The following is a 25,766-nucleotide window of genomic DNA, read 5'->3' as shown; positions in this document are numbered from 1 at the left end:
TTATTTAGTATATTATTATTTATTACTCTCTAAACTAAAGCATTAATTATTTCATAATGATTGACACCCGCAACTCCGCATAGGTTGAAAACCAGCCTCAGGATGACTGGCATAATGCTGAACTAGAACTATTTGGCGCAACCTATTGCTGTTTTTGTAGTTTTTATTCTATGTGTATGTATGCATTGTGTTGTGTTAATAAATGATTTTTCTTCGCTCGTGAACAAATAAAACACCAATAATTTAGAACATTCATTTTATTGAAAACACGTAGAGTGGAATTTAAATTTGATTACGAACATACAGACTTCATTACTATGTGTACAACATTTATGTGAAAACTCTTGAAAGTGCGACACAATATTACCATAGGTGCTTTCCGTGATCAAACACATTATATTAGATTTTCTTCCAATTACAGATTGATAATGAGTATTTTTGACTTTTCCCGAAAGGACCATAAATACATATGTTGCTTACAATATCGTTATTCTGGCTAGAATAGGAATGTCATAAATTGCTTGATAAAGTTACCGTCATAATTTTTAATTTCATTCTTTGTTAGAGACTTTATTTTTTCGCTTATTGATTTATCGTGTTATCGTTTTTCACAACTTTAGAGAAGTAACTTAAAAGTATTCTTAAATGTAAGTAATTTTATTTCTAAACTTTCAAGTGACAATGGGATTTACATCACAACGCGTTAGTAAATCATAAGAAATAAAGACAAGATTAAAATGTTAGTTATTAAAGCCATATTGGGATATTTGAAACCGCTTGGCAGTTTTCCAATATGTGTATCAGCCCATTGCCACGAGCTCGCTCGATATTCCGATTATAAATGCAATATGCTGATGTTTTAAACATATTTTTATTATTCTTAAACTTATGAGTATGTTAGTGAACCCTCATTGCGTTGTTTTATATAATTTTAATAAAAATCATATAAATATATATTAAGTTTTAGTTCTAAAACCATCTTAAGTACCAACCTCATCCAGTCTTTGTTGTAAGTTTATAAAAGTGTTAATGAGAAATGAAGGCACTGTGAAAATGTCACATGTATTGAAATTATTAGAATTTAAAAGTTCAGACTACAGACGTAGTAGAAGAAAGTAACGTATAAAGAACAGACGAAATAATTGAACAAATCTTCAATAACTATCTCTATAGACTCCTTACAAAAGATACCCTTTTCCAACACACAAATTCCAATTTCATTCAATTTTGCACCAAATCTATCGATAAAAATGCTTTACAAAATCTTGAATACAAAATATGTGAAACCTTGAAAACGTGACCTCGAAATTAATTCTATGAGGCTTTCGCATGTTCACTATCAATTTTTATCAGTAAGTAAACTTCTAACAAAAATGACACGAAGAAGTTTTTTATGACGAAAAATAAATAATAAATTGTGAGCGCTAGTCGGTGGACTGGTATGGCTCATTAGTGAAAATTAAGTGTCGATTCTAATTTTAATAATATCATAAGCCCGTTAATTAAAATATAATCAAACATTTATCTCGATTATTTGTCTAATTGCCCCAGGTGTATAGAATTAGATAAAGATTTCAATTTAATCTGACTACAACCTAATTTTAGAATCGAGACAGATGTTTGACCATTATTTTTGAAGATTTTACTAATTTTACTAAGCTATTTTCGGGACTGTCGGTTTCGCAAACATTAGGATATATCTTAAGATACAATACTGCTGAAGATTATGGATAAATCGTAAAAATGAATGAACAAATGGTAACTGACTAGCCCATTCGAAACTGTTGGACCTTAAAGGTAATTTCTTAATGTTAGACTATATTTTACGAAACAGACAGTTCAGAATCGCTCAAAAATACATCGTAATCTAAGAACGTGTCTCAACAATGCCAGAATTTATATCAAAACGCTTACAATGTAATATTTCATTAGTCAGTTTGATTACAAAACGAATGACAATGTAAATATATGTTTATGTACGTGATACTCTGGAAAAACACAAAATGCAGTATGATTTCACAAGAAATGAGCTTATGTGTACGTAAATACTTATATTTGAATACATCTGTGGGTGATAATTATCTTAATTGAGTATTTATTTTATCAGTATCCTTGCAAAGATAACAATTCTAGCATTGTCGGGAACACTAAACAGTAACACAAAAACCAACTTGACAAATTTTTATTAACTTTTAAAGTTTACTAGAAAAACATCTAACGTTAAAAAATTGACATTCAATAGTGAAAGGTTGCATTGTGAGTTACAAACATTTTTTTTATTACACACGATCATTAACTAGAACAAAATAAAATTAAAGCATTTCACGAACAAAATTATCTTACGATTTTTTTGAAAAAGACTGCACAACATTTGCAATTTTTATTGTTACTAAATTAGTAAATAAATCCACAACCAATGAAAGAAATAATCAACGATCGTGCGTATGTCATCATATTTAACTGTTGTCACTGTCAGATACCGTGGAACTCGTCATTCTAATGACTGGGTTCTGATTAGAATCACTGGAGTCACACTCCACCATCAGAATTTCGTCTGGAGTATCATTTCTGTCGGAATTGCTCTCTGTATACGTCCCGGTGGGGGACTTGTCTTCTATAACCGCTTTCAAGTATGATTCCCTATCCATCATATTGGTATCTCGAGCTAAAGCGAGCACGTCTAAAGACATCATGCTTTTTGACTTCTCGGTCTTCGCAATCGGTGGGTTACTGTGTTCGTACACAACGTCTTTGCTAATAGATTTAGTCCTGGTTAAGTTAGTGTCAGTTTTCCAGCTATCACTCGGTGGGTGACTATACTTCCCTGAGTTAGTACTAGTTGACGGCGCACTAGAATTTCTTGGGGAGCTTGCGGTGAATTTAGACCTCTTCTGCTGGTTATTTTCCTTCATCATCAGCAACTGGTCTAGTTTGTTGATAGTCTCGTTCAATTCCAAAGCCCATGCTTCATCAGTTTCTATGTCCTTCTCTATTGGCTTAGAAGCCAGTTCTCTGACTCTCATCCTCAGTTCTTGAAGACTGGAGTCTTCGTCTTTCTCATGTTCAGCTTTGGCAGCGTCCTCGTCATGGATGGCATCTCTTTCAGCTCCGACTCCTGGCTCTCTCGGCCCTACAGGAATACTGTCTTTATCTGGAGGATATTCTCCGCGTCTTCTGTGAATTTCTTCAGAAATCTTCTCGAGGGCTTTGAGAGACTTGGAGTATCGGAACTTGGCGTCAGCGATGAGACGCTGCAGCTTCTCAATCTTTTCGTTCTGTGTTTGCAGTTGTTCGTCGCACAGTTTCTTCTCCTCGAAGTATACTCGCGATTTGATGATGTTGCGTTTTAGATTCTCTTCTAATTGCGTCACCTGGAGATATAAGTATGCGATAAAAAATGTCAGATAAAATATTTACTAAACTATGTTTTAACTAAAAAGAGTATGTAGTATGTTTACCTTCTTCTCAGCTGCTATATATGCGGCCGCTTTCTTCTGATGTTCACGTCCACTCTCCGCCTTACGTTTTTCAGCGTCCATGACCTAAAAAAGACCAAGGAACCGATCACAAACCAAACATTTCTTTTAAAGATATGAATACATGCACATACTCTGTTACAAGACTCAAGTTTTACCAGATGAAAGCTGTACCTTGGCACTTTATGGTAAGAATGAAGACTAGGCTAGCCATAATCTACGGGTACCAGCTCACCTTGATGATGGCATGGTTGAGCACCTCCTGCCAGTTGCTGTCGAACTGCCACTCATCCTGCTTGCTCACGAACCGCTGCTCAGCTAGAGTGACTGTCTCTTTTGCAGCAGCATGCAGCTCTGAAACAAATATACACCATATTTGAGATAGAACATGAGCATATGGTCAGAAGTTCAGAGGATTCCTACCGAACCAAAGAGTTATAATCATTTCAAAGGTCAGTTGCACTCACAGGCAAGGAAATTATGAACAGCTTTGAGCAAGCATGGCGATGACGTTCAATGCCCTGTATGTCATTATTCCAGTGTAAAGGTCAGCAATGGGAGACAGAACAATAAACTTTTTATCACGACGAAATGCCATACTAAGATATGAAATACAGTAACACGTTCGGACAAGGTCACTGAAAAAAATATATCACATACTAACACAGAGATATTTAATCACACGTGTTCAGTCGGAATATTTTCGTAAAACACGGTTTATTCCGCAGTCGTTCAACTATGAATAACATCACTAGAGTAGCTATTTAAAATCATAAACAAATAATATTGCATTGATTAAGTCTAGACATGTGTGAGTAACTGCGTATTCTTATATCTAATCAATGGTAAAACAAAACAAAGATTATTTAATTAAAATCTCTTCATTGAAGAGGAAACATGTGTAGGAAAAATAAACAATAGACATATCAAGTTATTGTATTTTTGAATGTATAATTGTTACGGGTACAATTGATCTGCCAAACTGTGGATGAAATTCATTTGAACGTCATGAAATGATGAGATGTTTTCAATTTATCGCTATATTATAAAGTAAATATTAGCTAATATAGATATATCAGAAACTTGTTTCAAATCTGGTGGACCACAACTAGTCTTACCGACTGTACAAATTAAGGATTTTTTCTGCTAAATTCCTTATGATGTAATGATGTACTTGTTAGACATAAGAAACTACGTAAATGAATCAGCTGTGTCATAATTTATACGAAAAAAATAATAGTACTTCAGTAAGTACTCTCTCTCGTTGCTGCCAGGTATGTATCCCACATGGTGGTGGGGTCAGCTTAATCGTTATTTCTCTTCGCCATTTCGCTATAAAATAATTATTATTTCAGTACCTAGTAGTCAATACTATGCCCTATTATAATAACTATGCAGATGTTGAATCTCGCAATAAGTGGGCGAGACGAGTGTTAAAATCATACATAATTGAATTAACTGATAACGCCGTTGATAAGCGATTTCCTGTGGGCTGTCATACACCGGTATTTACATATGTTCACAATATCATGAGATATTAGAACCGTTTGTGTACTTTATGAGATTCAGCTGGTTTCATGAAATATGCACTGAATTTGGTTATCAAAATGAAGATTTTAAATGAAAGAATCAATGTCCTGCTGTAACTTATAAGTAAATTGTTAAAAACAAGTTTAGTTACAAGCTATTTCTTTTCCTTTGTTCATACGTATAAAAGTCCTAAAATGCTGTTTTATAAGTATCTATCACCCAATGGACTGGATACCACAGAATGGCCACCAGGCGGGGCAGGCCCGGAAGAGGTAGTGGGACGACTTGGACGCCTACAACCCTGATTGGTGGGACCACTTGAAAGATCGAGAGGTGTGGAGACAAAGTGGTAAAGCCTGTGCCCAGCAGTGGGACACTTGAAGCTAAGAAAAAAAAATATAAATCAAATAAGTACCTATAAAGTTTTATCTTAGTGACGAAACAATACATCAATACATCGATAGTAGTCGGCTATCAGATGAATTTCCAAATACATAGTTTATCAGATGTACAAAATAACAACATGATAGTTTGAGCCGCTTATCTCGGCACGTGAGATTGTTAGTGAGAGAAATGGGTCACGAAGCCACTTGCACAGCTCGGCTAATTGTCGCTTTGTTGTGTTTTGTTTTACTGTCTAAACTTGTATAAGGCCCTGTTAATATTTCCATGTTTACTGTTTATTTTTTAACCGACTTCCCAAAAACGAGGAGGTTCTCAAGTCGTCTGGATCTTTTTCTCTTATAAAATAATACAGGATGAAGTTTCCAACTGGTGCTTTTGGAAATCAATAGGGGAGAAGGCCTATTTTCAGCAGTGGAAGTTCTATTACTAAGATGATGATGATGAATATAGAATGGGATAGCGAAGGCTCGAAATATATCCTAACTTCCTCTTATTGAATACGATTAACAATATGACACAAAAATATGGATTGATTTTTGGGAAGATAGTTGACTATCTTGCTTGAGCCAGTTATTATTTGAAGACACAAATAACATGATTCATGCACACAAATAGTATACAAACGAATCCTTTAACTGACACAAACATCGTCACAGAAACCGGTCGCACATCTACATAGGTAATGTTAATAATATGAGTGTATCTATGGTAATAATACGAGTGTATATATGAGTGTATCTTCTCTAAATATTGTCTTCGCTAACAAAGTGCTATTTATAGTGCACACGTTAATACGGCGGGATTTAAGGTAGTTTTACACTCAAGATTCATAGCAGTATAATGCTTGTTATAATGATTAAGTAAGATTAACAAACTCATACACGGTCTCTTACCGACGAAATAAAAGATCTAAGCACCCGACTAAAAACTGAAAAAATCTTGCTGTGCTATACTTGGACATATACCTACCTATACTTGGGCTGGATTTCAATACTATTATAAAGCTACAACACAGGAGCCTTAACTGCAAAGATTTCAATGCCAATCCTAATGAATTGTCTAATTAAATTACATAAATTGTGAGGAGACCAAATCGGACTTATTGCAACTGGACTTTAATTCAATTCTGAAACATTCTGCTTTAATTAAACCTTTTTTTCAAAAACTACGTTTTTATTCTAATTCTACTTCAGCATCTAATTGGGCGGTACCGCAATCGGCACTTATATCAATTCATACGCAATGCGGTGTAAACCCAGCCTAACACACAAACACGTGCCATTAGCCACCGCGCCACGAACACTAATTAAAACGAATAGGATCACGTTACTAAACTGTTCGTTGTACATATGAATATGATAATCCTGTTTCGTGTGGTCTGCTGTGCTAAATATTTTGCATATCAGCTTGATAGTTTTGTGGTCATTGTTGCTATTATAACCTACACTAAATACTATAAAGAGAAAATATTTGATTGTTTGTTTGACATGAATAGGCTCCGAAACTACATGACTGATTTAAAAAAAAATCTTTTACTGTTGGAAAGCTACGTTTCGATTTGATCCCCAATAAGGAAGCTATATTTTATCCGGGTACGGGAAGAAGTTCCCAAGGAAAGCGCAAGAAACCGCGGAAAAACATTACGCTTGTCTATCTGAAGAGTTTATTTGCTTATTAAATAAAGATACATAGGCTAATCTCGGGAACTACTGCCAGAATTTGAAAAATCTTTCAGTGTTAAATAGCTCATTTATCGAGGAAGGCTATAAACTACTTTTTGTCTTTCCCCACAGGATACGGCCGAAACCGCAGCCGCGAGCTAGTTTGAACTTTTGAGCATAATATTGTGGATTTTCTATGACGAATATGTCACTATAACGATGTTTACTCTACACATAGGCCAAGCCTCTCTCTTGGGATTAATGTTACGTTACTCTCTATTAGTTTAACGAGTTTCCAGAATTTGATGAGCATTTTCAAATTAGGACGAACTCAATTTTATGCTTTACGTTAAGGCGAGGAAGTGGTCAACAATAATTCCATAACCGGCACGCGCATCTAAGGCGCCAAAAGGGGTCGGAGCGTCTGAGCGGGGCGAGGATAACAATACGCGCGCTAGCTTATAACTAAAAGTCGTAAGCGACAAAATGGTTTTGTAATTTTATTATTTAGAAATGATAATTTGATAAAAAATCCTACTACAATTTTAAAGAGTATGTATATACTCAACTATTAAAAAAGTTAAGAGGCTTTAATCGGTCCCGTTTGCCCATAATATGTGAATCTCTTTTTAAAAAGAGGTATGTTTGATATATTTTTCTCTGTTATAAAAGTTACCTAATCATGTTTCTACAACTAACAAAATAAGGTTTATATCATGAACTTTCAGGTAACCAAGTTGTATTTTGATCCGTTTTGTATTTACTGAGAAAAATTGACATCCTTGGCGCCAAAAATTCCAATTCGTCCTCTTAATTTAAATGATGTGAACCAGAGAGGTAGGAAAGAAGGCTTGCTACGTCGACTAAAGTTGGGATAAGGATCGGATGATGATGATAATATGTTGCTAAGGAGAGTTTAGATCCAGCCATATCAACAGAACTCGATATGGACCCAATCATCATTATCATCAGTTTTTATACTGTTCTATTTCAGGGCAAAAGACTCTTCTCATTAGTATGAACCACTGCAGGGCACACTTTTCATATACAAAGAATGAATAAGCATTGATTGACCAAATAAACAAAGAAAGCAATGATTTAAGCCCTCCTAATAACAATCATTTAATTCAATATTATTATGTTTAAAAAATGCTCTTCGTCCTCTTCTCTAAAAACTAACTTTGCTGTGGCCGACAGGGTCCATAACTGTTTCTTTTAATTTTACTCACCAGCCTGTACACATTATGGTATGCAATAAAGTTATTGAGTATCAATGGAATTCGGTAAACTATGCAGAATCGAAAATACTACGTTCAAGTAAATCAAGAACAATACGTTTATAGTGTGAGAATTAGTTCAGGTATGCAAACAAATGTCGATTATACTCTATGAATCAGCGATTATCTATGATTTGCTTTGTTATCTGTGTAATCGTGCACAGCTGTTGTCCATGTTTTATTTATACAATATAGACTTTGGTTTTACTAATATGGTGATTGCATAGTTGTTATCTTAATATTTAAAAGCTAAGTAAATTCTTGTATCTAGGGTCTATCGTCAGAATTGTATTTAACTCATGTTGATATAACCCACTGGGGTAAGCTCTGTTTATCCAAATGAATATCATCATCAGCCTTTTTATCGTCCCACTGCTGGGCTGCGGCCTCCTCTCACACAGAGAAGGATTGAGCGTTAATCACTACGCTTGCTCAATGCGAGTTAATAAAAAAACACAAATATTTAATTTCGAAACAGTGCCAGTTAAAACAATGAGACATTTTCTAATGAATGAATCAAAAACAAATAATCCGTAAGTTATCACAAAAAATAATTGTTCAATTGTTTACATTTTATTTTTGTATTCAAAAACAATAACACTAGTTATTTTTTAACAACATTCTTCTCACGAATTCAAGTAAGAACAATCATAAAATAATTCCGTCACCTTTTTACACAGCCTTGAGTGCTAAAAATAGTTTTTATTACCAATTTTTTCCATCAAGGAAGGCTATAAAAAAGGTTCCATTTAGAAACTGGTCGGTTAAAGGGAGGATCGGTCGGATTTCCGTTGTTGGGTATCCCGGTCCATCCCCTTTCCTCCCTTAATAGGTATCTGTACTGCGAAAAAAACATTTACTTTGGTAAAAGTTTTTGGTAATTTTTTGTTTGTTTCTCGCGGAAAATACTTTTGTAGATGGCTAATGTAAGCTTGTTTCATGCTTTTATATTTGCAAACAGATTCTACAAATTATATTTTTTTACTTCCTTTTAGTTACTGAACTTTCTTTACTTTCCCACAGATTTTCGCCAGGGACTGTAGAATTTTTAAATATAAGAAGCAATTTGTATTTTGCAATATCTATTAATAATAATATTTTGAATACATATTATGAATATTTGCAAACATTTCGCAAAGCGTAGGTATTCAAAATTTCATGGAATATTTCTACCCCTGCTGAACGGTTATTTGACTAACATTTCATCATTATGATGAAATAACACCTACAAAAAGCAATTAATCATGCCTAAACCACCCACTTCAAATTAAACAGAGCACATTTCATATTTACCAAAGCAGATAAAATTCCAATTTACCCTACAAGTACAAATTACCACATTAATCTACATTAGCTGGATGACCTTCACAGGGCAGGGTCAAACATGGTCCCTCAAACGTTATCTAATATTCCGACCTTGACCTTGAGCCCGGATGGTAGGAAACCGGTCTGATAACAGTGCAAACGGTTTATGGCAATTTATCTATTGTTGCAACGATCAGAATGTTTGCTGTAGCAAATTGGACGAGTGTTGACGTTGATTTTCGCGTTGTAACTGGGACTGTGTGTGTATGTTGGTTCACTATTAATATTGTTTGTTCATAAAGAACTTACGATTATGGTAATATAGATACTTAACTCTTAGCCCCAACCGGGATACCCTGTGTCGTGAGGTTTCAAACTCTTTCGCCTAAGGATGAACAATTTTCAATTTGGGTTTTCCAATAAGGTTCGAAATATTTGGTTTGGGTTTTTCATATAATGTCTAACTTTAAGCCTTCAGGAATGGATATTGTCTCTCCTGTGTCGTGACGTTAAAACTATTTCGCCAAAGGAGGAGCAATTTTCAATTCGTGTTCAATAAGGCTCGAGATAGGTACATGGTTTAGATTTTTCACAAAATAACTAGCGTAGCTTTTCAGAAAAGAGTATTTTCTCTCTGTTCTCTGCGAGCCTAAACTTTTCCTCAGAAGTTTTTTTATACATTATTCTATAATAGTATTTCACATAAAGTTGAATTGAAAACGAAATACATAAGATTTGATAAAAACGTTATTCCATTTACGTTATTATATTTATTACGTTACGTTACAATCTCATCGTGATCCAAGTTTTTTTTGGGATGGCGCCAAAATTTGCTTAATAAGCAGAGGTATTGGATAACATATCACGGCCAACTTCTAAAGCAATTTAAGCGATTAAGTAATTGGTTGTTACTGCTATAGGTGTACTGATAAAGGGTGATTTGCATTTTTTATATTCCTGAAGTGAATAAAATACATTGAAAATATCAGATAAAAGAGAAAACTTTTTTAGGAAGTTCACGATACGAAATGACATATGTAGGTGATGCAGTCCACTCAGTAGACACTCAGAACATATATTATATGGGCTGTGACATAGTGGAGTATGGACTTTATCAGCTAAAGCAAATACTATTAAAAGTAGCACAAACAGGTCAGAACCGTGAACCAAATACCTAAGACACATAAGGATTCCAGCTAATTGTTATTTTCATTGACAAATACCTGAATAAGCGTAATATTATTCACAAAAGTTATGTAATATTTTTGAGAATTCTACTCATATGAAAAATAGAATAAGTATGTTATTATACCTCTATTTCTTACAGAATTAATTATATGTCTTGTCTTGTTATATGGGCTGAGATATAAAAGTAATGAATGCGCATGTTAACATACAATTTACCTTCTCTGTATATTTCCGACAAGACCCTTTCCATAGCCCTGAGGTATTCAATACACATAATAATATAAGAGTAGAGAAAATTCCTACTTGACTCAGTTTAATTTATTACTCTGTAGTAATAAGGGGAAATCTGATGACATATTTAAATCACAAAAGTAGAATCGCTGAATCTAGACCAATCTTATGACCTGTTATTTACTTTTCCAAATGTTCACTATTTATTGCCTATAAAAAAAAAACATAAATACATATAATTTATTTCAATGCGCTCTCAATAACACTAAAGATAAAGATACCAAGAGAAATCGAGAGCACTATCAGGAAATTCACTTAAATGTTATTTATCTAATATCCAGCAATCAGAGCGATCATTAATCATAGTAAAGATAAATTGAGCGATGTGTTAACGTTAATATCGCGTCATATATAACACTTGCGACCTTTATGAGACCGGCTTAGGCCGTAATTGTGTTAATTGTCACCAGTGTAAGTAGGGATAACTTTTATATTGGTAGAAATGGAACATACTCGGTGGATCCAACTTCTGGATAAATCGGTTAGTATAGTTTTAAGATTATGATATTGTCATATAAAGGGTGATATGTTATACACGCATCAATTATCATGGTCAACTTTCAAAAGAATTTGTCGAAAAAGTTGTCATTGGAATCGTTATTATCCATGATAAAAACCAGGCAAAGTAAGTTTTTAATTTATTAAGAAGCTAAGATGTCCTTCAGCGAGTGACAGGGTATATTTCATAGCTATGACTAAACATTGACCTTTTTCGTGACAGGCATAATATGGAGGATGAAATGGTGATTATTTTAAGGTTGTATAAAAGTCATGTGACTATTTATAAATGAAAGACAAATTAGCATTACGTGTACATAGCAAAAAAATAATGGATAGGGACTTGTGGTAACCTTTTCAAAAGAAAACATATAGACATTCTGGGTTAAGCTCCCCGTTGTACATAAACTGTTTACTTGTATTTCATATTTAGTGTGCAATAAAGAATAATAATAATAGACATATCACAAAAGATGTTTTAATAAACGCCAATACGCGGAGGTTTAGAAAGACCGAAGAAGTGATTGGTAGAGGAAAAGAAAACGTCTGAATGAAAAGAGTTTCTGAACGAGTACGCAACCAAAGCAGGGTTTAAAATATTAACTGCAAAGTATACAAACTCACTGACTAGCTAACACCCAGTTCCTCACTCTCATCTACCTTTAGTTACATAAAACCGAGAAGTGACCGCGCGAACGGAAATTACAAGCAACCGGACTCGAACCACTGGTCGGAAATAAGAAAACTTTGACATAAGACAAACGACAACTTGTACTAATATTATAAGCTAAGCTGAAGCGATGTTTCTTTGAACGCACTAATCTCTGGAACTAGGTGGTCTGACTCGGAAAAAAATATGTCAGTGGTAGATAGCCCGTTTATCTAGGAAGGTTATAGGCTACTTTTTATCCAGGTTCGTGCAGAAGTTCCCATGGGATGCGGGAGAAACCGCTGACAGAAGCTAGTAATAATAAAATGCTTAAGTTTTTATTTGCTTTAAGGGACTAATCTTAAGAAAATTTGATAAATATTTCAGTGTTAGATAGCCCATTGATCGAGGAAGGCTATATAGGCTACTTTTTATCCAGGTTCGTGCAGAAAATCCCACGGGATGCGGGTGAAACCGCTGGCAGAAGCTAGTAATATTGTAAAGCTGAAGTTTTTGTTTGCTTGAAGGCACTAATCTTAGGAAAATTTGGAAAAAAATGTCAGTGTTAGATAGCCCATTTATCGAAGAAAGCTATAGCACAGATTATATATGTAATAGTTACTACGTAACAGATAAATCACTCCATACAAAAAAGTCCATACCTACTGTTATAAGCACCTAAAAGTTCCCAAACTACCTACAAATTTATAGCTGCGTTAGAAAATGAACCTTAAAAACTCCAGCGCTCGATTGTTATTTCAATGCGATAACGCACAGTTCAGTGACCGCGACCGTGCCGACAGCGAGTGTAGGGTTGCCTCTTACAATTAAATAGGGAACAAAGTTACGCTTATTTGTAACTGACTTCCCGAATCAATGGGGGTGCCCAACTACTTTTCGAGCACAGAACACGCAAGTATTCTATGCTTACTTATTACTCCTGGCACAACACCGCTGACCGCTGATACATACCTACTTGCCCAAAATTGGTTTCTGCGCAGCGATATATGCAATGTTCCAAGCCACCATTTAGTTGGACGAGAACTATACCTACTTATACTCGAAATGTTTTTAGCTACAAAACTCGGTAATCATTGCATGTATGTATAACTAAGTATAAGGTATAAGTATCTAAGTAAGTCGCTTATTTTTAAAATGACAAAGAAGATAAGTATTTTTACTTAAAAAAATAGAAACCTATTTTTTTAAGTAAAAATTCATAAATATGTAGGTATAAAATATTTCTAAATGCCTGTAAATATATAAAAGGAAACCTTTATATTTTCCTAAAATAGTCACATATACACCTACACAAATCAAAATAGTTCTTCAGTTTATTAGATAATTTTAAAAACCAAATAAAAAATAAACAATAATGTTCACAAATAAAAATAATAAACATAAAACGCGCGCGTCGCGAACGGCTGTCGAAAGCCCTGAGCCGCGTGGGGCTACCGGTAACCCAGCGAGCGGTAGGCATTTATCGCGCGCAAGTACGTCGAGTGACAGAGGCCTGGCTATAGGCTACTTTTTATCCGGGTTGCACTGGTAGAAGGTAGTTTAGATAAAACAATTCAGGTTAATAAAACTACGGACTAAACATTTTCCATTGGATTCAGAACTACTTAGAAGTTGGCAGTACTGCCAAATGGCCGATATGTCGTATATTTTTCCGTCAGGAAGTCAGGGAAAAGAATCTCGACGCGATAGTCTTTTGTAATAAAGTTTCCGGTTATGTCATCTCTTTGCCAAATACATAATACGTTTTACGTAGGATTTTGTCATTCATTAAGCCAATTATATTGAAAGGGATGAACATTTTTCTATATAGGTAATGCTAATAGATAATAAAGCGTCTTTTAATATTACAAAGTAACAGTTTCATATCACGGCATTTGCAATGAATTTAGTAGGTATAATTTTGATAATGACATTTTATCTAAAGGTCACATTTACCTAACAAGGTAAATGACATTTATATCAGCAACAATGTCTATATGTTAATGTGGCAACACTGCCTCTAGAATTAGATATTAAATGAATTCCGAAGCGTCTTAATACTTTAGGAAAATTGTTCTGGCTTGGCACATACTTGAATGAACCCTTGATGTTTGTCGTCGTGACCTCCATTCGATAATTCAATCATATCCTCGAAACATTCAACTTTCCTAACTTTATGTGTTACTAAAAAGTATTTCTGATTCAGCAATTTATTTAAGTGTGACATAGCTGACGTTTAAAAATGGATTTTTAGTATTCAGCCGCATGTACTTTTTTATGGAAAATTATCAAATGACCGTCAGACTCTTACTGGATAAAACTCATCAAGTCCCTTTGTGTACAAGGGCCGCGGTAACTCTTTCGAACAATCCCGCAGTCCTGGCAGGCCTCGGCTCTGGGGTTTGCTGACTCTCCTTGAGGACAGCCGTAAGTACTTCCAAACAAAGATGAATAAACAAGAGGTCTCACTTACCACTAGCCCTTTGAAACTGGACAGCAGCCTTCTGGCACTCCTGTCTCGCTGTAGTGGCGACTCCTACAGCGTCGTAATAAGGTCTGGACTTGTCCACGCAGGTGCCCAACCTCTTGGTCCACGCCTGCAGCCGCCGTGATGTCTCGTTCAGAAGCAGGTGGAATGTCTTCATAGACTCCTGAGGAGAAATTAAGGAAATAAATATCGCGACACCTTTTCACACGGCCGGTTAGCCAAATGGCAAGTTGTTTATTAACTTGTGTATTGGGTGCTAACACAATGATAAACTTTACATGTATAGTATATAACATATTATGATTATACCTAGACCATAGTTATTATGGATGCTCATCACAGAAATCTTGAGCATACCGGGAATCGACCCCGAGACCAATAATTCGACAGTCCGGCATGGTAACGATTGCGCCAACGTGTTTGTCAAATTGAGAGATTTCTGATTGTTTCGATCATATTTTTAATCTTATCTTGTGATCTGCAGGTTTGTATCAATCTTACATGATAATCACTGAGCATTCAATATCTTCAATACCTATTGTATTTTCGAATCGCAAAACAATTTCAAAAGGACAATCATTGTCCAATAACTTTCTAAATTGAATTAAATACTAAATATTATTAGATCAAATAATTTTCCTTTATACAATATTCTATTAATACCGTTTCAAATATTGCGCATTACATCACACTAGAGACATGAAGCGGTGTCATACTGCGGGGCCGCTGTAATTGACCTAATCTACGCGAGCTGCGCCCGCGCCGACCTCCGCCGTATCGCGTTGACGCACCTTGTGATAGTCGGCATTTGTTCTCTTGTTTGCTTACAACAGGTATTGTATGAAGATATTTTAGGTATTATAGTTACATCTTTAGTTATATGCTACTTTTGAATGAAGATTGGTTTTTCTCGGTCAGAAAAATATGTCACCAGTGAATAATATTTTTCCGGGCATAAAATGACAGCCTTTCAGACTTATCTATGTCATTCATATCTTTCAAAATAGGTCGACAAATATACTCCATGTAAAGCCCCGAAATACCAACACATTGGACTAGCAAGCGTAAGCGCCAGGAAGGATAAAAAATATCTTCGTCGGTCATTGACATCTGTCATGACACCTGTGCCCATTTTACATCGATATATATGTACTACGTACTAGATAGAACGTTCCGAACAAAAAGCTTACCACACTGAACTGCAGTGCAGACTATGCAGTGCCCAAAATGGCAAATCAGAGCGATTTTGACGCCTGCGTCAGATGGATGTCTATGAAACGACAATTATAAAATAGAAAATACATATCAAGGTATAAACTTACACATATAAACTATTCGAGAGTCAAGTTAGTAAAATTACACGCTGTTCATGCTATTACAACGCTTGTATATCATACTTTTCATTTACAATTCAATTTTACAAATATGCATTAATTTGTTCCCGCCCGCCATCTTAAATTATGGATTAAGAAAATCGTGCAGAAACAGATGTGCCATAAAACTGGCAGTAGGTAAAATATCAATGAAAACAGACTTCACTTTGTCATGGTATGTTCTTACTTTCAAGAAAAAATAATTAAATTCGCGAAAATTTGTGATAGCCCTCTTAAGAAAAAAAAACATCGTAATTAATATTAAAAACTCTAAAAATAAGTTAATGGTTTTAATATATTACATGATTTTGCATTCAATTAGATATAAATAAACTTTTTGATATATTACATGATTTTGAATTCACTTAGATATAAACTTTTTGAGTAATGAAAAATGTAGGCAAAATACGAGCGACACTTCAGCAATTAACATCAATGAGGATGACTACATGTCACAATACGTCAACGAGATGTCAACAGACGACATAAGCGGGTAAATTATTTGTATGGATGTTCTTGTCTATCGCTAGAATATATGTCAATGCCATTTTAAACGGCTCTAGTCGACGCAACATTAAAATGTCCTAATATAAAAAGGGGCGGAAATGACCGTAAACACTTCAACGGAAAACCGTCTAGAACTCAAACAATATTAAAAAAACTATTAACAAAACTGCATAGAGATCTGCAGTTCCTACGAATCGCCTTGAAATAGCTTTTTATTAAGTCAATTCATTGGCATTTGCGCTGCAGCAATATTTTTCTAGTATGTCCTTAATGGAGTTGATCAAACCAATATGGAGTATTGCGATCTTTATTCTTATATTACTGTATGATGTAAGCGACAGCTGGACTAGAACTGCAATAACGTAAGTCTTAGAAAGATACATGTAACACAGATCGGTTGAAAGGTTGACGAGCTTAGGTTAAAACCAATTTACAACATTAGAATTGGGATATCGGAATTTGTATAACATGTAATCGAAACGTTGTCTACGGAATCTGATTAACAGTATCAAAGATTCGTATCAATTAATAATAGACTTGAAACTGGTCTTACTTTTTCTAATCGGTCACCAAACATAATCAGCAGAGATAACCTCTGCATTGACCTTAGTATAACAATCACTGTGATAATCATACTACTAACTTTGAAAGACAAAAAAACAGTTAAAGTTAACTAGAACCCTGCAAAAACAAAGCCTAGTTAACGGGCCTACGTTCCGAACTACGAAGTGGAACGCACATAACTGGATTTGTTTCATCTTGTTTGTCACGCGAGAGGGGCTCCTGCAGTAGCCAGGAGAACAATGCGGTTATTATATACTTCACTGAGTGTGGAACTTGAGAGATATGTCTTCAGAAACCAAGATGGGGGCTGAGAAGAAAGATGCTGACAGTAATACGCTGTCCTGTGCAATGAATGCAGTTACGAAGTAGGAGTAGGTAAACGAGGGTACCATTCGAAAAAGAGAGGATCTTTTTTTTATATATGGCCAATAAACTAGGCTGTAAATCCTTTGACCAAACGCTCAGGCCATAAAGATCGATGGCTGGTTTCTATCAAGAGCAAATAATGAGAATGAGAAGCTCCTTCGCTGCTTATTCCCGATCCTTGAAAGAATACCTTTAAGTATTTAAACAGTAGGGCGGTATTCAAGCCTACAGACGTCCTCAACCCAGTGAGGAATGAATGCCACTTCAAACATAAAAGACACCATCTAAACGTAAGACGCCTTGAGAAAATCGATTTTCTCCGAGTAAATTAATAAAGACTACAGCCAGAGTTCCGTTTCATTTACCAAACTGTAACGGGGACATTCGAGATATTTTAGGAAGTCGTTACAATCGATTCGGAAGTTGGTTTATGAATTTTAATGTCCAATGTTCACCGACCGGTGGTGGATGGTGAATTTATCTAGCGGAACGAAACCGCAGCCAAATCTCTTTTTGAAGTTTTTTTACGGGACAAATAAATGTTCCGCGAAGGTTTAATAACAACGTTATATAAGGAAAGATTGTACTTTTTCTACTTTGCAGGTATTTCATATTACGACGACCCAAAAAATCTGGGAATTCAATTTAGCGGAGATATGAAGAGTAAATTGAGTTACCGACGGTATCTAACATTCGTCGCGAGGCCGATCTAAAATTGGATGAAAGGGCCTCTCTCGTAAGGCTTCAAGCAAGTTGCCCGTGAAACATTCTGAGGTGACTTGGCAGAAACTTATGCTAATACATCTTGGGTATCAGTTACATGTTAGAAAGGTTTTACATCGAAAACACGATACAGAGGATATGTAAAGGTGTTGCGAGATGTAACATAGTATGTGTTACTCAATTTTATTGCCGTGTACCTACTTCATGTTCTATAAAGGGAAGGCAAGAATCTACAGACTTGTCTTCTCTTATAATATATTACGACTTTTCTCCAAATCAATCATGCCTTCCAATTCCTCAATATCAACCTGCTTTCCCAAAAACATCCCCGACTAAAACATTTGTCCACATGCACATTAGGAATCTCGCATAAAAGCATTTTCGTCCGCGACTGCACAGCACTATCAATCATTTCTGTCGCGACCTGCTTTCAGAAATACAACAGTCTATGGCGAGCATCCCCATTAGCATTGTGAGAAAGAGCTTCGAAAATACCTTGTTTTGGTCATAAATCATTAATATCTTTTATCTAGGGCAGGTATACTTAGGCAAATTGTGTCGCTGCATCGGTTTTATTAAGATTGCCATTTCTTTTATTGACTGCGATAACGTGGTAGCGTGATTTATTGGTTTTTGGGTGTTTATTAGTTTATGTTTTACTGTTTATAAACACATCTTTACATTTAGATTTTTAAGCTAACAACAGTTAGCTACTTGTTATTAAAAATTACAAAATAATTCATTTCATTAAATCGCATTTTTACAAGATTCTCTTTCTATGCTATTAAGCTATGGTTGATAGATGAACTTTGTATAAATATCTCGATCACATGGGCTATATTTTTGATACCCAAAACCACAACTTGAAAAACATCGCTCCCAAATTACAACGCCAAAGTAAATAAGTAAATGTTACAGGAAAAGTGCTTAATCTTTCACAAAGAGCACGTCCTTTCACGGACTCACATTTCCGCATACGTTCTATTCAAGATAAAAACGCGGAAACCCGCCTTTACACAAATCGATAATTAAATATCCTGGTGGAACAGGCGCTGTTCATTAATACAATAAATTGTGCAAAGAATTACTATTTTACACGAGACCAAAATGGGATCATTAGGTCAAACTGAAATAGTTAAGTTGCCAAGTAAAAATACTATCACAACATTTTTCAACGTAGCGACATGAAAAAGAAAATTGAGCCAAGTTGGAAAACTACAATATTTATTCCATTTTTCGTTCATTCTTATGCGGTCCAAAAATATGTTACGGCAAAAATGCTTGATACAATTTATTTCCCATGGGGTCTAGTTTTGCAGTGTATTTTTTGAGGGAATAAGAAAATACCTTATTGGAATATTTCTCTAAAAATATACTTACTGTGTGACATTAGCACATAAAACTGCTAGGTTCATTTCACATCCTAGTTAAATTAACCCAGTTTGAAAACGACTTTGTAGCCGCTACGAAAAACTACCTATCGTCATGGTTTCTACTGTTTGTAAAACGTTTAATAATGTATGGTTTGGCGCAACTGTATTTTATGCAATTACCTTGCGCCATGCACGCTGGCCATCCGTCTTTTAACGTGTTCAATTAAGACGAGCGACTTTTTGCATTGCGCGAATTAGGTCATTGTATCAGCCGTGTATTTTAGTATTTTCTTAGTACTAAAGTAATGATAAAGAGACCACTCACATCTAGCTCAAGTTCCAGCTTATTAATCTCGTCTGTGGCCGCATTGAGCTTCTCCAACTCCACCTGAAAGTGTTTGAAGAACTTGAGACAGTCGCACGGCACACGCACTTGGTACTCCCAAACGAATGGCAACAGCAAGCAACATGTAGAGACGGGAAACATCCGAGACATTACTAGATTCATCAGTCTTTATCACTAAACTAAGTTATCGCTAATGTCTAGATAAAAGACACACTATCACACTTTATCTAACCGTACCTTATACGACGAACGTTTCCTGTCCCTACAAAAAAAAAGCGAACTAAAAGTATTACTTACATAGTTTACGCCCATTTTATTATCAAGTACTTTTGTGTTGGCGACACTAATAAAATAACTAATTAAATGCTAAATTACATTTTATTTAAAATTAACATAGTTACATTATAATTAGAATCATACATGCGATAAATTTTACGTTACAAAAATATTTTATTACGCATTTAGCAAAATTTGTTATCTAATTTTTATAAAAAGAAAAGAGATTTTTAATACGTTTTTTTAAATAAACTCAGCCGAATAGCTACGCACCTTTATAATGTGTAAAGAATAATAGTTTGTGATACATAATCATAAAATAATACTTAATTATGAGACATAATATATTAATGGAATGGTTCAGTTGTAGGTACTATTATATGGTTTGACCTTTATTTATATTTAAATAAAAGTATTTTATGAACACTTAACTTTTGGTAAAGTTAGTCGCTTAGCTATTTTCGTAACTCATATTAGGCCGCTGGGATAAAGGATATTATATAAAATTACAATATGAGATTACATAGTAAATGAGTTAAAATTATATGATACTCTCAAAGAAAAAAATAATAAAACAATTTTCATAACAACAAAAAAAAACATCTCCGGTGGTTGTAATCTAAATGCTGACTAAAACATACAACATCAACATAAATTGAATTTCGCGTTGAAATGATAAAACAATGACAATACAGTATGCTACGCCGAGATTCAATGAATCTTACTTGCAACAATAATGTAATAATATTCATTAGAAAACGTTACATTTACTCATGAAAATAAGTTCAGTTTATGTGACATTTGACAACATTTTGATTATTTTAGTGATGCATACAAGTTAAGAAAATAAAGTCAGGTTTCATAATAGAATAGAATTTAAGTAGTCTGCTTATTCAGGATTAAGTAATTTGAATTTTTGTTTTTAAGTTTTATAATATGAAAACATTAACATAAGCGGACTGGGCTATTATTTACCATATTAGGGTCACTTACTATCATAAAAATAATAACTTGAAACCCTATAGGGTATTCACAGTGAAGGTTATGAAAAAAAACTGATTTGACCTAATTTTTACGTGAATGCAAGGTGAATTAAATATGATAAGTGGTATTATTTATATGGGCATTAGTGTCAAACCTCACATAAATGAAACAATTAATTATAATAATTATTCATAGCAGTGATTGTGGCCTTCCAAAGTTCTCAATTGTTGCAATACTTAGGCCTCTACAAAAATAAAACAGACAATATCTAAAACAATCGTACAAACAAAAAACGTATTTAAAGTGTTTGTTTAAATACACATTTGTTTGTTAACTCTAAAGAGAAATTATCATTTATTGACCTCAGAATAATTGTTAAAAACATTATTTTAAGTGATAATAATTTCAAATACAACACATCCAAGTCATATGATATAGTATTGCTTTAAAGCTTTTATATCATGGGGTTATACAACTACCAAATCAAAGGTTTAAATACTCATTAAATCTGCTCAGCAGCGAAAACCAAAAACAATAAAATTTTATTGTTATATTTTTTGTCACAATGATGTGATTCTTTAAGCAGCTAGAAACCTTTGGGGATTTAGTTTAGCAATTTTATAATATTTGTGCTGCTTTAAAGAGTTTTATGAAAAAAGATCGTATTTCCAATCAATATAAAATGTGATGCATCTTTTATAAAATATAGGCTGAGTACCCGCTTACAGTAACGTGAACAAAGGTATGTGTCCATTGTGTGTACTAGTGCAACAGTCAAGTACTCGTGTACATTTACAAAATACAGTATAAAATGGCACATTAACTATTCTGAAAAATAAGTTAGTACATGTGAAACATATCCCTAATCAATAAGTAATACAATTTTCAAATTAACAACTAACAATTTAACTCGAAAATTGACAAACAATGTTGTGATACATTATTGTAAATTATTTTTTTTGTGGACAGGAAACAGTCCTATAAGGTACCAAAACATACACATAACATGTAGTAAGAAACCTACGCATCCCATACACACTCTGAATATACGACAACAAGATCTATATACAAACATGTGTATTCATAAGTGTTTTGGACCAATCAGTTCAAATCACTATCACAAATGTATTTGCCGGAGACGAAGCGGCGCTTGACGAGCGACAGCCGGTAGCCGCTGCCTATTAACTCGAACTCAATGCCGGAGAGGGTCGCGCCCTCGCAGTTGAACTGCGCCGAAATCGTGGCTTTGCTCGAAGGGCCCTTGGCGAGCTCGAAGCGCGCCTTCAGCGAGCCCACGCCCCGGTCCTCCGAGTGCTGCGACAGCTCCGTGAAGCGCCACATCGCCTGCTCGCTCTCGCCGCTCCACGCCGTCTTCGGCATGGCGATCACGTTCTTGACGGCCCCGTTCATAGGCACGCACACAGACACGTTCAGCAGTGGAGACGGCGGGCTCATAGCGTGCAGATTGTATTTGTAGTCCACCTTCAAGTCGGTATGATCCTGCTCACATTTCCAATAAGATACCATTTGGAGGGGACATGACGCAGCACCGGTTTTCGGCCGTATTTGGTATTTCAGTATGTCCACATTGAAGTATTGCGCTGTCGGATTCTTTTCCGACTGCCGTTTGAGGAGAGATGTTAGAGCAGGCATGTTGAACTCGACTACCGTGTTATCGCGCGTCGACATCATCGCGTTAATACTAATCAATTGTTTATTAGGTAGGACATTGTCCAATCTGTGTATGTTTTTCAGTCTAAAACATAATTTAGCTGGGTTCGGGTTGTTAGCCAATACGCCTACGATACCAGTGGGAAAGGAGAGCATCATGTCTCCTGACATTTTAACTTGGCACTTGGACTCTTCCGTACCACGGAAGTACGAGTGAATAATCTCGTGGAACGCGACAGCTAGCGGTATAGTATCCGCCATGCCGATTGTGAGGGGGGAAGGACCTCGTGACCCCGACGAGCCTGCAGCGCGGAAGTCACCTTCAGAACGCCTCGAGGGAGGTCGAGGGAGCGAGATAGACGACATCGTAGGCGTCGAAGTTCGAACAGTAGAACCCATCTCACCCACTTCAGAAAACAGATCTCCAACATCAGCGTTGGAGACAGGAGTAGGGCTCTCGAGTAAATGTGACTGATTGCCCTGAAGAGGAGCATAGGGATTGGAGACATTGCCGTGCGGCGACGCGGGGTTACTCACTGTGGGACTTTGGAAGAAGTTCAGGTCTAATAAGTCACTACTTGCTTTACTGGTGTTTGCGTTTGAGCCACGCCTTGTTGTTGTACCAATTTTATACAGGGAGATGTTTTCCACTGTTGCTCTAAGCTCATCCACACTAGCTGATATGGGGTTACAACCATTGCTTATGGGTTTAATTTCAACATGGATCTTCTGTTCCCTCTCCTCCTCTGAATCTGAATCTGTAGAGGAATACACACTCCCTTTCTCATCTTTGGGTCTAATGCAATAACCTTCCTCGTCAACTTCTGGGGAGTTCATTAAATCATCTTTAGCTTGTACCTCTTCCTCTTTTTCCTCCAAATCAGACTTTTCACCAGGATTAGAATTTTCTGATATCTCATCTTTCTTCTTTTTGGTCTTTTTCAGCTTAGGCTTAGTTCTCCTACTACGCAAGAACCATTTGGATTCTCTAAGAGTAGTGCGGCCCATATTGTCATCCTTATCAGGTACCACTGGGGTAGCTGGTGTTCCACTGGGGCTGGATGGTGCAGAGCAAGGCGCCGCACCCTCAATACTTCCACTGGGTTCCTCCTTATTTTGGAAATTAGGTGTAAACAAATTCAAAAGTGAGGTAGTTCTCCTTGAAGTCTTAGTAGCAAATGATGGCTCCTTCTTTGGTGCCTTAGCTGGCTGTGGAGGTTTGTGTGATCCATTTGAGACAGTAGATATCTGGTCAGCCTCTGATATAGAGTTGTTAGCCGACCCTGGCTTAGGTAATGAAAGAGGTAGTTCAACTAAAACTGCCTTCTCTATAGCATTGTATTTCTCTATGAGAAACTGTTCCAGCAGTTTTTCCGCAGTTAATTCCAGACATTGGTGCTTGAAGTCCCTGTGCACTTGTCCCATGAGGTCATGGTTGTTCTGTATGATGTCTGCATAAGAGTTAACAAACTGTTTCATTTGTTTTAGATGTGCTTCCTCCACATCCTGGAAGTGTTTACATGACTGGGTCATTTTCTTCTCAAAATCTTGTTTCACTAGATTGTACTTCTCAGCTAATTGTTTATAGTCTTCGTGGAGCTTCTTAATCTTAACCTCAGCCTTTTCAATATCTTTAGTAGATGCATTGTCTTTTCTCAGTTTCTCTAACTCAGCAGACTTTGTTGTGTACACATCTTTAGCCTTCTGTAATGCCTGTTTAGTGTTCTGTATCAGCAACACTACCTCTAACGTGTTGGACTCAGAGTCCTTGACGGCCTTGTGCTTCTTGTGAAGCTCCTCAGCATACCTAGCTACATCTTTGACCAGTTCACTTAACTTCTGGAACATGTGTTGATGTAAGTTGGACAGTTTCTCGGCGGAACATTTCAACACGCCCCAGAAGGGTGCGAACGTTCCCTGCGCGCAGTTACTATTCGCCTGTTTCGCTAATTTAGCTAACGATTTAGAATTCGTCTCTTCTATATTCGATCTCTCCCTAAGGTACTCTGAGAGCTCTTTGCTGGCGATCAGTCCGTATTTCATGTTTTGATATAATATATCGTATCCATTGTGCTCGTTGGCGAAATAATCCACAAAGTTGACACTCATCTTTGCAGTTACAAGGGCCTACCATAACAGTTACTCAGTACATTATTTTTCACTCACTGACCTGTATTCTAGGGTCGAGCTCAGTATCACCATTGTCGTCGGCCGGGATCGTGAATGAGGACTCTTCCATTGTAGTTAGTACTTAGGACTAGGAAGCCACCCAATCACCTAAATTACATCACCGACACAATAGCGTATAGCGTCACCTTCACTCCGTACTAAAACACACAACTGGTATTGATTGAAAACATCACAGGGTTATTTAATTTAATCTTTTAACACTGATTATTGCTCCGCGTTACGTGTTTAATTTAGCAAAATAAATAATAAAATAAGAATTTTTCATTCAAGATGACGTCCACCTTCGTGACGTCAAATCATAACAATAGACAAAAATCTTTTTTTTAATGCGTCTCATATTTTAGTAAGTTATTTTAGTCGATGTTCAGTTTTCTTATAAGTTTTAACTGTTTTTTTTTTAATATTTTATCACACTCAGTATTTCAAGTTGGTTTAGGAACTGTATTCCGCCTGAAAATTGAGGTAGTTATTTTTTTAATCCATTTCTGGGACTTATTTCCGTCAGGCATTATGCTAACGAAATCTTTTATTGGAGATAAACAAACTACCACATAATATGATATTTATTTTTTCTATGCAAAACATTTTAAGACATAAGCTGAGTTATTAAACTGAAGTTCATAAA

General features: G+C 35.7%; 2 protein-coding genes across 3 annotated transcripts; both read right to left on the bottom strand.

The window, feature by feature from the left end:
• Nucleotides 1-239: 239 nt before the first annotated feature.
• Nucleotides 240-25,455, bottom strand: LOC110369745 (SH3 domain-binding protein 5 homolog). Of its 2 annotated transcripts, none has more exons than XM_021325290.3 (6): nt 25,122-25,455; nt 20,000-20,062; nt 14,754-14,931; nt 3,712-3,830; nt 3,459-3,542; nt 240-3,371 (listed from the first exon to the last, which is right to left on the bottom strand). In XM_021325290.3, the coding sequence occupies exons 1-6, from the start codon at nt 25,188-25,190 to the stop codon at nt 2,457-2,459; spliced, it is 1,428 nt and encodes a 475-aa protein (XP_021180965.1). In that variant the 5' UTR covers nt 25,191-25,455; the 3' UTR covers nt 240-2,456. The 2 variants fall into 2 exon arrangements, with proteins under 2 accessions (XP_021180965.1, XP_021180966.1); XM_021325291.3 differs by lacking the exon at nt 25,122-25,455 and adding an exon at nt 20,318-20,477.
• On the bottom strand, nt 21,346-25,126 carry LOC110369744 (F-BAR domain only protein 2). The gene has a single exon (XM_021325289.3). It carries the CDS (start codon nt 25,058-25,060, stop codon nt 22,382-22,384), a length of 2,679 nt encoding a protein of 892 aa, XP_021180964.1. The 5' UTR covers nt 25,061-25,126; the 3' UTR covers nt 21,346-22,381.
• Nucleotides 25,456-25,766: the final 311 nt, after the last annotated feature.

Source organism: Helicoverpa armigera, chromosome 9 (assembly GCF_030705265.1).
Source record: "Helicoverpa armigera isolate CAAS_96S chromosome 9, ASM3070526v1, whole genome shotgun sequence".
NCBI lineage: Eukaryota > Metazoa > Arthropoda > Insecta > Lepidoptera > Noctuidae > Helicoverpa > Helicoverpa armigera.
The sequence above is the reverse complement of the archived record's forward strand: the minus strand, read 5'-3'. Positions and strand labels throughout refer to the sequence as shown.

Coding starts and splice junctions, on each gene's coding strand:
- LOC110369744 (XM_021325289.3), bottom strand. CDS start 25,060: ATGAGTGTCAACTTTGTGGATTATTTCGCCAACGAGCACAATGGATAC.
- LOC110369745 (XM_021325290.3), bottom strand. CDS start 25,190: ATGGAAGAGTCCTCATTCACGATCCCGGCCGACGACAATGGTGATACT. Junction 14,932..19,999: donor AGCTGGAACTTGAGCTAGAT/GTGAGTGGTCTC, acceptor ATTTCTCCTCAG/GAGTCTATGAAGACATTCCA. Junction 3,543..3,711: donor TCAACCATGCCATCATCAAG/GTGAGCTGGTAC, acceptor GGTCTTTTTTAG/GTCATGGACGCTGAAAAACG.